Raw genomic sequence first — 14,243 nt, forward strand, 5'->3', positions numbered from 1 at the left:
TGAGTGAGCTTCATACTTATAGCGATTAATAATTAGTCTGATGATGATGATGATTAATATTGAATTATAGTTTGCATGTCTGTTGCACCTTCCTTCCATGGTTTTCAAAGCACTTTACAGGCACTGATGGATATTATTTAGATTGTAAGCTCTTTGGGGGCAGAGACTGCTCTTATTCTGTATGTGTCCAATGACTTAGCACAGCGGTGCCCTAGCTCAGGCCAAGGGCTCTGAGGTGCTACCATGATAGAAATAGTAAATAATCATGTTAATGAATACTTGCCCTGATAACCCTGTGAAGTAGGTCGGTACTATTGTCCCCCCAGCTGGGAAGACTGAGGCGCAAAGAGATTAAGTGACTTGTTCAAGGCTTGTGCCAGGAAACCTCTGGCGGGTCAGAGTCCAGATCTCATGATTCCCAACCTGGTGCCTTCACCTATTGCTTTGATGCAGTAACTCTGGAGAAGGAGGGAGCTATTTAGAGTGGCATAAAGTTGTATGTGTTTCTCTTTAAAGCTGGGTATTTTATGTTCACAAGTAGTTATTAAATATGGAAAGCACTGATTTACCTGATCTGCCATCATCGACTCTTTCTTTGTATGACTGGCATGACTAATCTCAGAGTCTGGAAAGCTGCATGTAGAACCCAGTCCTGAGGAGGACGCTCGGCCTTTGATGTACTCAGGTAAGTTCCTGTTGCTTGAGTGGGAACTTTCTCTCTGAAGGGACTGGGCTGGTAGAGGCTGACAGGATCCCACCTGTAATGACTTCCTGGGTATCGACGGCAAACAAGACTGCAGTTTCCCCCAGACCCATAATCAACACCACTCCAAGCTGTTTCCAACTACACAGTTCTTCATAGCAGGGTAGGACAGGTTAGCTCCGAATATCACCAAGGGAGACTTGTGCTGGGATAACAAGGGAGCCTGGAGGAAAGTGGTATCTTCTCTAAGGAGGCCAATGTATCCTTCCCATTATTGCATGAACTGGCAGGGGTGGGTGGAAGTTAGAAAACACATTAATTCCCTGATTGTCGCCTGATGCTGTTGCTGTAATGAAGCCTTCAGAAAATCCTCTGGGTCCTTGAAGGAAAACCACCTTCTACAGTATTGGGATTAAGGAGGGGAGCCTTTAGGAGAGAGAGAAGCTGCAGGAGAATCTACTGGATGTCTTATTCTGCTCAGTAGAGATGGTTTAACTCCTTGCCAGAGGAGCTTTGAGTGTGAATGCTCCAGCTCTGTGGGCCAAACTTAGCAGGGCAAATTAGCAGTGGTAGAGAACAGCCTCCTCTTTTGTTGCTTCAGAGTCCTGGTCAAGAGCTGAGAAGGGCTGTCCTGGGACTTTCCAAGATGCCCTTTCGTGAATACTCCTCAACTCCTAGCTTCATCTTCCAGGCTGTCCAGGGAGCTGTAGGCCCTCTTTTCAAAGCTGTGTTGCTTTAGTGGCCTAGGGCACTGGCATTGTTGTCCCACCTGGTTCTTTTTGTTGGAAACATGAGGAATGAAAGGACATTTATTTACTGCCTTATCTTTCTGAGTAGGACAACAGCTGCCATGTCCCCATGCACCATTGCATAGTATGCAGACACCATTGTCACCATTTTTGTGTGCTATCCATGGAGCAGAATGCATTACTGGTGCCTCCCCATAGATGATGTCAATCAACTGGAGCTCCTGCTAAGTGATATCTCTCACTTCCAGCTCTGGAGAGACCCCATCCACAGTCTTCCCGGTGTCAGCCAAAATGACGGCTGTCCTGTTTGTGCTGAGCCCGATCCATCCCTGCTGTGACTCGGTGGCGTGTGACCAGCCTCGAAGCTTTGGGAGGTGCTTTTGTACGGATGTTGCAGTACCAACATCGTGTGTATGGGGTTGGGAGAATGGATCTCTCGTTTCAGGAAGAGATCAGAGAGTGGCCGGGTCACTTATCATACATCAAGGTGGATCCAGCCAAGATCATCGTGGCCTGCACTGGCTCTGACCGTGCACGGCAGCCACTGATGGAGTTTCCTTGAGGCACTCAGCAGTCTTGGCTGTTCTCAGCCTCCCTCCCCTTCCCGTCCTTTACTGGGAGGAGGGAGAAGTGGGGAGTTTTGTTTATTCCTTTCAGTCCTATCATAGTGTGGCCCCATTTCAGTGGCTGGGATGACTGATTAACAGGGATTTGGGATGCCAGAAGTGTGTGGTCATGTCGGTGCGGTCCCATTGGAGGCCAGGCTCAGACACAGGCAGCACTGAGAGTCTCAGCTAGCAGCCCTTGCATACTAAAATCCTCCCCCGTCCTCCAGCAGGTCCGAGGTGATGCAGGGTGCGGAGGGTGCTTTCCCCTTCCAGGGAGATGCCTGGCCCTGACCCGGCTGGCTGTACAAAGGGCAAGGGGCTTTTCTCTTCACGGAGGGGGCGGGGGGTGATTTTTCATTACGGACTCTTAGAATAACTGACTGGTGGGGGGCAGGGACTCATTATAAGGGAATGTGACTGTAACCATCTTAATTAAATATAGGAAGGACCCAGCAGGGTCTTTGATTGAGGGGGTCTGCTGGGCCCCTCGCCCCCCTTCAGCTCTCCCTTTGATCTAATTACTTTAGGTTACGCAGAGGTCAGGCGAACGCGGCCTCACAGAGCTGAACCAGGTAGGAACAAAGGGGCCCGTTCCCGGCCTGGTAGCAACTCCGCCGCTTGCAAGGGGGATGATTTTGGCTTCCAAATGCTCAGCCGCGCGGACAGCGCGCTCTTAATCCTCCTCATAGCAAAGCCTCGAGGAGGGCACAGACCTTTACACATGAATGCCGCCGCCGCCTCTTCATCATCCTCTCCCCACACACGGCCTGGACGCCGGGGAGGCCGCTGAATAGGAGCCCGGCTGCGTGGGCAGGGCCGAGGGGCTGCTAAATGGCAAGCTGAGCCGGTAGAGGAGACGGAGGCACGGGCTGGTCCCGAGGGGCAGAGGAGCGGTTTTAAATCATTCCCTTCTTTTCAAGGCACGGATCGCTCTGGTGGCCGAGTTGGTTTTTTTTGGCAGCAGCTTGTTTCGTGTCCACATGAATAATGGGCGGCTGAGAGCGGTTTCAAATGGACTTTCATCTGTCTTCATGAAACTCAGAGCAGCCGTTCCCAGTGCCCGCTCCGGGCTACCCCCACACGCGGGTCAGGGGATGAGCTCCCCCACGCACCACCGACCGCCCCTGGGGAAACGAACCCACCCCGGGTTCGGCGGGACCACGGGCCTGTCTCGCCGTCCGGATCCGAGTCGCTGGGGCTGGGGAAGAGAAATGCCTTTGCAAGGCGGGAGGGGTGGGGGGAGAGCGCAAAAGTGGCAGAACTACAGAGCAAACTGGCGAGTGACTGAGCTCTCCATGGAGATCTCTGGACCAATGGGAGGGATGGAAGCTGTTTACAGGGGCGGAGCGTTTCCATAGCAGCCAGCGAAGCCTTTTGGAGCAGCTACTTAATGACAGTCATTCTGCCGCTTACAAATCACTGCAGCTCTGGAATAAAGGAGCTCTGGCAGGGCTTTGGGTCATAATTTATCCCAGGGGGAAAAGTAGAAATTCCCCCCCCCCCCCCTTTTTTCCCCCCTTTCCAGAACATTCCTGCTTAGTTGGGAACTTTGGACGCGGTGGGACTTTGCGTAGCCTCAGGTAAGGACCCCCGAACCGTTGGGCGAGGTGGTCCCTTTGCGTGGGAAATGCCTTGCACTGTATTTCTGACGCCAGGTCTACCCGACGACTTCTCCAGCCGCCGATACTGCAGCGCCCGCGACTGGAGTCAAGGCCATTAGTGGGAAAATTGATTCGGGAGTTAATGTATAACTCTGCCCAAGTTGGTTTGGTTTGGTTTTTCATTGCAGGTGTATTTATATAGGGTCTTCCCTGCCTCCCCCCCGCCCCCCACTGACTAATAATAGTCTGGAGTTTAAACGGGTTAGTACGGTGACCCTTCCCTTTATTTTTTGTCCGTTTTTCTTCATTACAACAGAGGGTGTCTCCGTTAGAAATCCTGCCGGGGGTTGCTGGACTCTGAACATTTTCACGGAGCGCCCCCAACATTTTATCTCGGCTACTTAGCGTCGGCGAGAGTCAAATGACGCGTCTCAAAAAAATTTGCCGTGCCCTTCAGCTGTTGGCTTATCACAGAAAATACCTTTTTGGGGCCTGAAATGACAGTTTATGTGCTAATCCTGATGGTTTGCCTCTTTAAAAGATAGAGAAAGTTATGCTTTCTGTAGCAGGCTAAGGGACTTAGGCACCTCTCCTGCTTAAATTAATAGACAGAGGGCATCTAAACCTAGATTGCTGTAAATATAGATTATATATGCACACACATGCTGTATGTTATACCACGTACACCTGTTGTTTGCTAAAATGGCAGTACCCTGCATGAAGAGAAATAAACACGGGGCATGAAAGTTAGCAGCCTAAGAAATATTCACGGCAGCGTGAGGAATGTTGGCTATTGATGGAGCAAGGACAGGATTACTGCCTAGGAGGATATAGATGTCTGCTTTGGTTGAACGCCTCTGCGCTAGTAATAGTGCCATGTCCCTAACTTCAAAGCTACTGGGGAGCTTTCTTTGCAAGTCAGGCGAAGCCTTGCTGTCAATGGCACAGGTGTTTCAGGGAATCCCATCAGGTTTTAACTCTGATTGAAAGCAAACAGCTTTGTGGAAGAGGCTGGATGGAGAAGCAACTTGTGTCCCCCACCCCGAGTGGAGCTCTGTGAGGTTGGCAGAGGTGCACTAGGGATAGATGTAGCCTCCACTTTGTGAGCCTCAGGCTGAAAACCTGCTGAAGTGCTCATGAGCTGCCTTTTTGCCAAGGATCTTGAATCTCTTCATGTTGTTATTGCAGGATCGCTCTTTTCCCCAGCTCCCTTCCCTTGCCCCTTTCACCCATCAGCTCCTAAATGTTGGATCTGCCTATTCTAGCCTCCTCAGACATGGCTGATAGCTGGTTGACCCTACAGGCAGAGGAAGAAAGAGGACAGGAAAGCAGCATGGGGGACTCTGGCAATTTGGACGACAGCCTCACTAGTCTTCAGTGGCTGCAAGAGTTCTCCATCATCAATGCCAACGTGGGCAAGTCTTCCTCCTCTCCCAGCAGCTCGGACCCTCATGACTACCACAAGATCCCTGGCTCAGCTGCTCCATGTTCACCCTTGGCTGCTGACCCAGCTTGCATGGGGATGCCCCATACCCCTGGCAAGCCCATTTCTTCTTCCACGTCCCGAACTGCTCATCTTGGAGTGGGCATGCAGGCCCAGCCCATGGAAGACATCGACTATAAGACCAACCCTCACGTAAAGCCACCTTATTCCTATGCCACACTCATCTGCATGGCCATGGAAGCCAGCAAGAAAAGCAAAATCACCCTCTCGGCCATCTACAAATGGATTACAGATAACTTCTGCTACTTCAGACATGCTGACCCCACCTGGCAGGTAGGTGACCAAAGGTGACCTCCATCCCTCTGTCTCTATTTCATGGAAGAAGACTGGGTTGGGGCTGGAGATAATACAGTGATGGGCACCTGTTCAAACAGATGAAGGCAGGCATTTCTGTAGAGCTGTTGGTGGTCCAACTCCAAGTTGGTCTGGAGAGATACAGGAGGAGAAACACACACCATGCACCAACAAGGTGTGTCTAGCAGTTGGCCTAGCTGTATTTAAAGAGGTAACAGGAAATCCTACGCAGTTTGGAAGAAATAATGAACTTTCTACTGGCCGATTAGCATTGCTAGATCTTCTAATGTTCCTGGTCATGGCAGTGTTTCTCTCTCTCTTTTTCTCTGTCTCTCCAGGGTGCAATTAATGACACTTGCTATGCTTTGTACTGAGGTTTGCCTGGAGTGAACATTCAGTAGCATACAGGAGCTTCAGTAAATGAGAATGTAGCCCAGGGTAAACAGGAATTTGCCCTTGTAAAGTTAGTGATTGTCCAGGGCATCTCCATTGCTGGAAAGAGGCTGAGATTGAGAGACAGAAGGATGCATTCTGTTCTCCGTTTCTCTGGAGCATCTGTATTGACCTATAGTGTGTTGCGGCAGTACAGTGGAGAAGAGAATTTGGTTCAGAGAGCAATGAAGGGAGGAGCGAAAATAGGGGTAGAAAAAAAATGTGAAAGAAGAGGGAATAATAAGGGGGGAAAGGGTAGGAAAAGAGACGGGGGAAAAAGACAGGATGGGAGGATAGTAAGAAGAAAAAAGGGGGGGGAAGAGAAGGTGAGAGGAGACCAAAACAAACAGTATGAAAGAAGAAAGCGACTTGAAGAAACACGGGCAGGGAAACTATCTGATGTGTTGAACTTCTAGAACAGTCAGGATCAAGGACACAGCCGAGACTTCCCTAGTCTGGAGCTTGTAAACTGAACAACGCCTTGAAAAATGGCTTTGACTACAAGAGCTGCTGGCTGCAGTGAGACAGCCATTATCCTGGTACCTGGCATAAGCCACTACCATTTTGATGATGGTTGTGAACGGTACAGATTCTGCCGCAAGTGGTTGAAACTCCTCTTTGCAGCTTGATGCAGCTCTCCTGGGGAGGCATCTCCATCCCTGAGCACCACCTCCGTGCTCTCTTCAGATGCAGGAGCTGTCGGTCCTAAGGTTGAGGATTTATTTCTGCAGTTCCCTGGTGGATTAGTGAATCCGTCAGCTCTCTGAGTCAGCAGTTTCATAAGCCACAGGGGAAAAGATTTGGAGGAAGGGGAGACACCTTCATTTAGAAAATCCTTGAGCAGAAACATGTAGATCCATAAACTCCGTTCTTTCCCAAAATATACCACAATGAGAAATGGTGTCTATTTTGGGACAAATGCTCACACACTTCAGGTGCTTGTGGAACAAGGGTGGGGAGAGACTTCATTGCTCAGAGGGAGGCCCCAAAACACTGCCCATGTCACCTGTATCCCCCGACTCATCGAAGACTTCCTGTGCCTCTTGTCTAAAGACGAACGATTTCCCTTAAGCTACAGGGTTGTTGGAGATGATGCTGATGATAAATAACACCTTGCACTGCTCTGAAGACCCAGCTGTGCCCCTAGCTTGCAGCTGTGCCCACAGCTGATGGGTTAGGGAGCTGTGTCATGGAGCTCCCATTCAGTGGTGGCTACCTAAGAGTTTCATGCCCCCTAAGGAATGCCAGAGGACAGGGGCTTTCCCTGCCTGCCTGGCTCGGTGCCCTGTGTGCACACACAGGAACCCCTGGCACAGGAGGCATGCTGGGGATATACCACGGGTGGGAGGAGGTGGGGTCAGGGAGTTCCTCCATCATGGTATTCCCAGGCTGACGTAATGTCCGTAGGGCATCGTAGCAAAAGCAGAATGCTGGTTGAGAGCTGGCCTTGCCATTGGGGGCTCAGTTGACCTGACCGCCCTGGCACAGGAGGGGTTCAAGTTGGCTATGAAGCCTATGCTGGACTCTGCATCGGCACAGAGGTAAATCAGGTCTGTTCTTGCTACAGTGGTGGTGACTGGCCACAGGCTGCAAAGTCAAGTTACCCAGGTTCCATATTACTCTTATCCCATTAGGGCTCCAGCTAATCCTGCATGTTGGCCATCCCTGTAAGGGCCCAAAGAAAAGAAACCAAGTCCACCCTGCTCGAGACCTGAGTCAGAGCCCTTCGAGATTTAAACAAATCAGTGGAACCATTGAGATGGAGGTTAGCTAGGGTGGTGGTTTCTAGCTCTGCACCATGACTAGCTCAGCAAGTGCCCAGGGCTTCCCCTTCAACTTGATTCACCCTCAACTGCTCCAACCCTCAACCGTGCAGCTGCGAGTGCTCCCCAGTCCGCACCGGAGGTTGAACCTGGAGGGGCCCAGCAACACCTGGTTCTCTTCCTACTTGCTGTGTAAACTGGGAGCAGCTCCATTGACCCAGCCCAGCTTCACCAATGGTGAGAGGTACAAGTCACAAAGGCTGCAGACATGGGCGGTTAAGGAACGCTCCCCTAGACAGAGGAGCAACCCAGATGAGGCTCTTTTTCAGTTTATATCCCCCAGCACTTGTAAGGAAGTCAGCATTCTGGTGCGCTGGTGAGTTCACCGGAGCAGTCGGATAGGAGCTAAGTGCTGATGCTTTGCCTTCTCCTGCAGTCTCCTATCTGGAGAATTGCTGCATTTTTAATTAAATGAGCTTATTAAAAACCCAAAAGTTCTCAATCCCTCTCTGCATAGACACAGGTGGTTTGATTGATTTTTTTTTTTTCTCTTTTTTTTGCAGGGAGGAATGATAAATATGCTAACTGGCTGGGTAATAATCAACTGTCGACCAGCCAGGCTGAATGAAATTTCGGGGTAGGGGTAGAGAATTCGGCGTGGAATTCTCTGACCCTTGTAAAATTTCATTAAACAGTAAATCCTGAATCACCAGAGTCTGGAGCTTTTGGAGGAATTGTTGGGTTGGGTTTTTTTTCCCCTTGCCTTTCTTTCCTTTTCTCCCATCATGACTGTATTCTCATCCCCCCCACCCCAATTCCTGTAAGTGGAGGCAGACTCAAAAGGTCATGCCACCCATACACAGGGGGGAGATGGATAGATTCCTGGGAGAGCTGCGTGTTTTGGAGGAGAGCCAGCATGCCCGAGGAGTTTCAGCCCAGAGGAAGGTTTTTGTTGTGTTTTTTTTATTTAGCACTCCAGGCATTCAAGCCTTGTTTTTGCTATTCGGCAATACGGATTATGGATGAATAAGCATAAAGATATCCAGGCAACATTGAAAAAAAAAAACCCTTCACCATATCCAATCTCTTAACACACTCTAGGCATTGTGCAATGTAACACAGCGTTATTTACCCAATAACTGAGTTTCCTTTCTGATTATGCATATCACTCTAGACACATTCATGTTTTTCAGAACAGCTCAACGGGAGCAGAAACTCCTCTTTTTTCCCCCCTTTTCTTTTCTCCCCCGCCCCCTTTTTTTCCCAGCTAGTTTGATTTGTGTTCATGAAGATACAGACTGATTTCATACCAAGCTTTCCCAAGCGTTGGGATCTATGGGAGAAATTTAGCCATGGGCCCAACAAACGGGTGTGCAAATGCAGTGCAAGTGGTTGTCCCACTATGCTGCACTCCAGCCCAGAGCAGCTATTTGTATAGTCTGCTCAGAGTGGGGAATAAGCATCCCATAGGCTTGTCCAGAGAGGTCATTGCTGAGTAAGGGATTGTATGTGCCAGTTCAATCTCTAGGCACCGTGGTGAAATCAGAGGTAGCAGGGAGTCTATATAAACCTATTTTGGCCAAGTGATTTCCAACTGATGCTAACACTTTTATCACTCATTCCTAGAGCTAGCTGGGAATATTGTTGACCACTCACTTGTTCCCCAGTCTCATTGCTCTGTGAGCCTAATCCAAACAGCAAACAGGAAGTCTTCCAGTGTCTTCAGTAGACTTTGGTCCCAGGCCCTTTGGCCCCTGTTGCTCAAGGTGATGTAGAACGAAGGTGATGGAGCTCCGTTCCATCATCTCTCTGGGGGCCACAAAACGAGGAGGATCTACTGTGTGGCACCATTCAGCAGTCAGCCTAGAATGGTTTGTCTTACTGTTGCAATCTCTGCCTCTTTATCCGGGGACCTGGTGAGGATGGGCTCATTTGCCCTTTTGCATGGTTTATGTTATGTTTTATCAACTGCAAAGTATGAGTCTTCACAAAACTCCTAATTAAAAAAATAGGTGGACTGTGTATGAAGTTGCATGTATTCAACTTTGCTGTTTTCCTTTTTGGCTTAGAATTCCATCCGGCACAACCTGTCCTTGAACAAGTGCTTCATCAAGGTGCCCCGTGAGAAGGATGAGCCAGGGAAAGGTGGGTTCTGGAAAATTGACCCTCAGTATGCTGACAGGCTCATGAATGGGGCCTTCAAAAAACGCAGGATGCCTCCTGTGCAGATCCACCCAGCCTTCACCAACAGAGTCCAGCAAGACGCTGGCTCGGCTCCTAATCAGGCAGCATCCTCTTGGACCAACAACGGCGTCCTGAACGTCAACATGGAGTCTCAGCAGCTGCTCAAAGAGTTTGAGGAAGTCACCAGCGACCAGAACTGGAATCCAGCAGATGGAAAAATGGGCCACAAGCGGAAACAGCCATTGCCCAAACGGACACACAAAACAGCTCGTCTCTCTAGCTCCCCTCTACTCACCCAGGAAGAACAAACTGAGCTAGGATCACTGAAAGGTGACTTTGACTGGGAAGCCATCTTTGACACTACCTTGAATGGCGACTTCTCTACTTTTGAGGACCTGGAGCTCACACCTCCTATTAGTCCAATAACCAGAGATGTGGACTTGACAGTACATGGAAGACACATTGACTGCCCTCAGGAATGGTGCCCAGTTGGGCAGGATCAGGTCCTTACAGAAGCCAACCAGAACAACTTGGACTTTGATGAAACTTTCATGGCTACATCTTTCCTTCAGCATCCCTGGGATGAAGGGAGAAATGATTACCTCTCAAACTCAGTCAACATGGACCAGTTGTTTGAACTCAGTGATTCTTCTTTGCCAACAGACATGAATGACTGGAGCAGTGTGGGATCGTTTTTATAAGAGGCAGCTCCCAGTTGGAAGAACCAACTTGAACCCAGGCAGACTTTATCTTTTAGCAGGAAGATCCCAGCACTGTTCGAACTTACAAGAGATGAAATTTCCAGAAACGGAAACATATATGGTGACTTTATCGCGTGCAAAATATGGGTACTCACAAAACTCCAGATTAAAAAGACAGAACATCTTGGCTGGATATATCTTTAAGCAACCCTTTGGGAGAAGTTTCTGGCCCTTGGGTTTCCCCAAGAGAAAAGAATAACTGTACTTATTTTTGTACTTGTGTTTTTAAAAGAAAAATGGATTATCCTATTTTTCATGGGAACGGAAGGGGTATGTGTTCCCTTTTTTTGGTTAGAAGAGAACACCTGCTAAGTTAGATTTGACAGATGAGATTTCCTGGTGGTTTAGGACATTATAGACCATGTGCAATTTTCTCGTCTTTCTTCTCTCCATTTGTCTTTTTCTCTCTCTTTATTTTCTATCCAGGGAAATTCCCAGGTATAACATGAGATAATTAGATAACAGGCAAATAAAGGTCCCTTCTGGCTTGTATGAGTGCAGCCTCCCTCCTTAATTGGGGCTAGGGAAGAAGACGAGTTCTGAAAAATCAGATGCAATCCAGCAAGTCTGCCTCTTCAGATTTTTTTATATAGTCTTATTATATATATATCTATATTCAAAGAGACCTATATTTTTAGCACCAATGCACAATCAGTAGAGTATCTTGTTGGCGGGATGGCAATGGAAATGGGGTCCTGTTTTTACTATATAGAGACATGTTAATTGTTCTGCAAATTAAATATGAAGTGTGTCAAGTGTTTGTGGTAACAAAATATGCAAGGGAAAATTCCTACATCGGAAGCAATGGATTTCTTTAAGGATCAAGAAAATCATCAAGTCCGGGGAGGAACAAAGGGGATCTTAATTTCTCCAGATTGTGCTCGCTCTTAGTTTTTTAGCTTTTTATATCCTGAACTCCTTGCTGCAAATCGTGCGTGGCCATGTTTGCCATAAGGTCTAGGATTGTATCACTGTGAACCTTCTATGGTTTTGAACCGCTGTCAAAACAACACTCTCTTGTCTGCTCATGTGTCAGGCTCTGAGCAGTCTTTAGGGTCATCCAGGAGGCATATGAAGAACCAGGCTTTTCTCAGCGTTGGTGAGGGAGCTGCCAGGACCATGGGAAAACGTTTCTTTGTTTCATTGCATTGTTGTGTTTGGGTTTCCCAGCCGGGGTGATGAGGACCAACTGTTTTGTTTTTTATTTAAACTAATGCTCTTGTATTGGACTAACAAAAAAATAAAATGGAATAAAATCTGGATCCAGGCTCAGTCAACGAGTCATAGGCCAAAGACTGTGCATGCAACAGACGGTGGGGATGAAAGTGGAGGCTAAAGCCCCCTCTTCTGCCTCCTCTAACATACTTACCTTCTACTCTGCTTCTCTCCTGAGACAACAAGACTTCTCAGCACTTACTACCCTCAACGCGCTGTGCAACGGTTAATCAGTTAAAACTCACAGCACCCCTGTGAAGTAAGTATTATCATTCCCACTTTACAGATGGGGATGGCAAGACAGGGATACATTAACTGTCTTGCCTTAGGCCAAGAGCAAAACCTGTCCCCCTGTCCTCGGAAATGTGTGAAGGGGACGCCGGCTTGCTATGGTCATCTCTAAAGCAGTTAGAAAAGATGGTGGTTTGTTGACTACCCGGAAGCCAGGACAAAGAGAAGCAACCTGACATAATTATTTCTGAAGACTTTCAGCAATCTGAGCCAGCTCCGCAGCTAGTATAAGCTGACCAAGTCCCAGTGGAGTTATGCTGATTGACACTGGAGAGCTGGCCCAGGTTTTGTTGTGTACTGGGAGTGTGGAAGGGTAACTGTGAAGTATGCATAGGCAGCCTAGAAATATTTTGGTAGTATAAAAAACAAACAAACAAACAAACAAAAACCTTGCTAAAACTTGAATTCAAGCTATAGAGAATCAGATTCTAAGTCTCTCTGTTGTTGTAGGTGATATAGTTAAAATAGCTCCTAGTTAGCACAATATGTAATTTCTTTGGAGTATGTTAAACTTACTGAAGAAAGAAAAACCCTAAACATTTTTTTTTGTAAGAAAATAAGAACTTAGGAACCTTAATGGGAGCAGTCTAATTCAGCTGGAGTTTAGTTGTAGCTTAACAAACCTAAAAGAAAATCCTTGTATTAACTGATGCATTCACTTGCATTCAAGATCACAGAGGTCAGAAATGCAATGCTTTGCATTTGGGTTTCCAGGTATTTTGGGCTAGGTTCTCAGCTGGGGCAATTCTGCTTCTCTCCGCTGACCTCACTGGAGCTATGTAGATTTCCAGTAGCTGGGAGCACTGGTCCCGGATCACCGTACAGGTGGCTGCTGGTGCGGGGTGGGACTATTAAGATCAACTGTTCAGCCATTGCCCCCTGAGGTCTGGTGGTGGGTCAGCAGGTGCAAGACACTGGGACTGTAGTATGGACCAGGGGAAAATTAGAGCTATATCTATGACTCGATGAACAACCTCCAAAATGCCTCTGCAAAAACAAAAAAAAAAGGTAAATCTTCACCCCAGCCCACTAGTTGCCCCGCTTCAAGAGCTGGGAGCATTTCTGAACCAAGAGACATAACCACATCAATCTCATCTCCATTCCAAGGCTACCAAGGTTCAGACTGGGCTTAGGTGTTATTGGGGGTTTTTTTTATAATGCTTCTTTTTAGTTTCATTTTTTCCTGTGTTGAGGCCTATTCCATACTGATGCTGAAGAACTGCAAAGATAAGTGTGCAATTTAACCTTTTTTCATGGAAAGCTATTTACAAATAAATAAATAAAAAACATTAAAAATGAAAAACTACTTCTGCCTCCTTGCTGCTTTTTCTGTCCAGCTTATATACCTAGATGGCTCATTACTGTAGGAAATAAGTGACTCTCAGTCTTTTAATGGATGTAGCCTCCCAGTACCCCTATGAGAAGGGCAGTACTGTTGTCATTGTTCAGGCTATTTAATCAAGTTCATGTAGGAAGGCTGAGACAGAACAAATACGTCAAACCAGGTCTTTCAAGCCTTAGTGTAATGTCCTAATCAATGGAAAACACTTCTTTCTTTTCTCAGAGATGCATAGGTTGGTGGGGTGTGAATAGGACAACTTGGGAGGTCAAGAATGAAATGTTATGCTTATTATTTGTATTATTGCAATATCTAAAGTATTATAAATAAAACTCTGAGACTGAGGCAGTGGCACATCACTGCCAGAGAGAAGTAAAATAGATCAGTATCTTATGCCCCAGATCCTGTGACTGTAGCTGAATTTAAACTTTTATTGTAATAATATGTCCCCAGATCTCACCATTGAGAAAGGAAGCTTGCAGACATGGTCTGAGTGTAGCTAACAACGTGGCCTCTGCCTGAGCTTGGAGAGAGCCTGCTCACAGAAGTGTAACTACAGTTCATCTCAATGGGGTGCTAACATTCACTGTGGTTGGTGTCCTCGCCAACGCTACCCCGGCAGACCACTGTCCGTGGGGCAGGTGGGTAAGTGAGCAGTGGGTCTGGCCCATCCAAACACACACACCTCAGATGCCGAGATTAGTACTGAGAGATGCCCCTGCTGTCTCTCTCAGTCGGGGTAGAGCCCTCTGCCCCCGCGTGTGCTGGAAGGAAACGCCATAATGATGGGTATAGAGAA

At 47.7% G+C, this 14,243-nt stretch overlaps 1 protein-coding gene across 1 annotated transcript; it reads left to right on the forward strand.

Annotated features, from left to right (window-relative positions):
• The first annotated feature begins 2,172 nt into the window (after positions 1-2,172).
• On the forward strand, positions 2,173-12,521 carry FOXJ1 (forkhead box J1). The gene is given in 5 exon segments (XM_019503080.1): positions 2,173-2,222; positions 2,224-2,297; positions 2,588-2,632; positions 4,927-5,438; positions 9,724-12,521. Coding segments are annotated over 5 exon segments (1,482 nt in total). The 5' UTR covers positions 2,173-2,187; the 3' UTR covers positions 10,540-12,521.
• The last annotated feature ends 1,722 nt before the right edge of the window (positions 12,522-14,243 follow it).

This window comes from Gavialis gangeticus, unplaced genomic scaffold (assembly GCF_001723915.1).
Source record: "Gavialis gangeticus isolate Ggan-Ray unplaced genomic scaffold, GavGan_comp1, whole genome shotgun sequence".
Taxonomy (NCBI): Eukaryota; Metazoa; Chordata; order Crocodylia; family Gavialidae; genus Gavialis; species Gavialis gangeticus.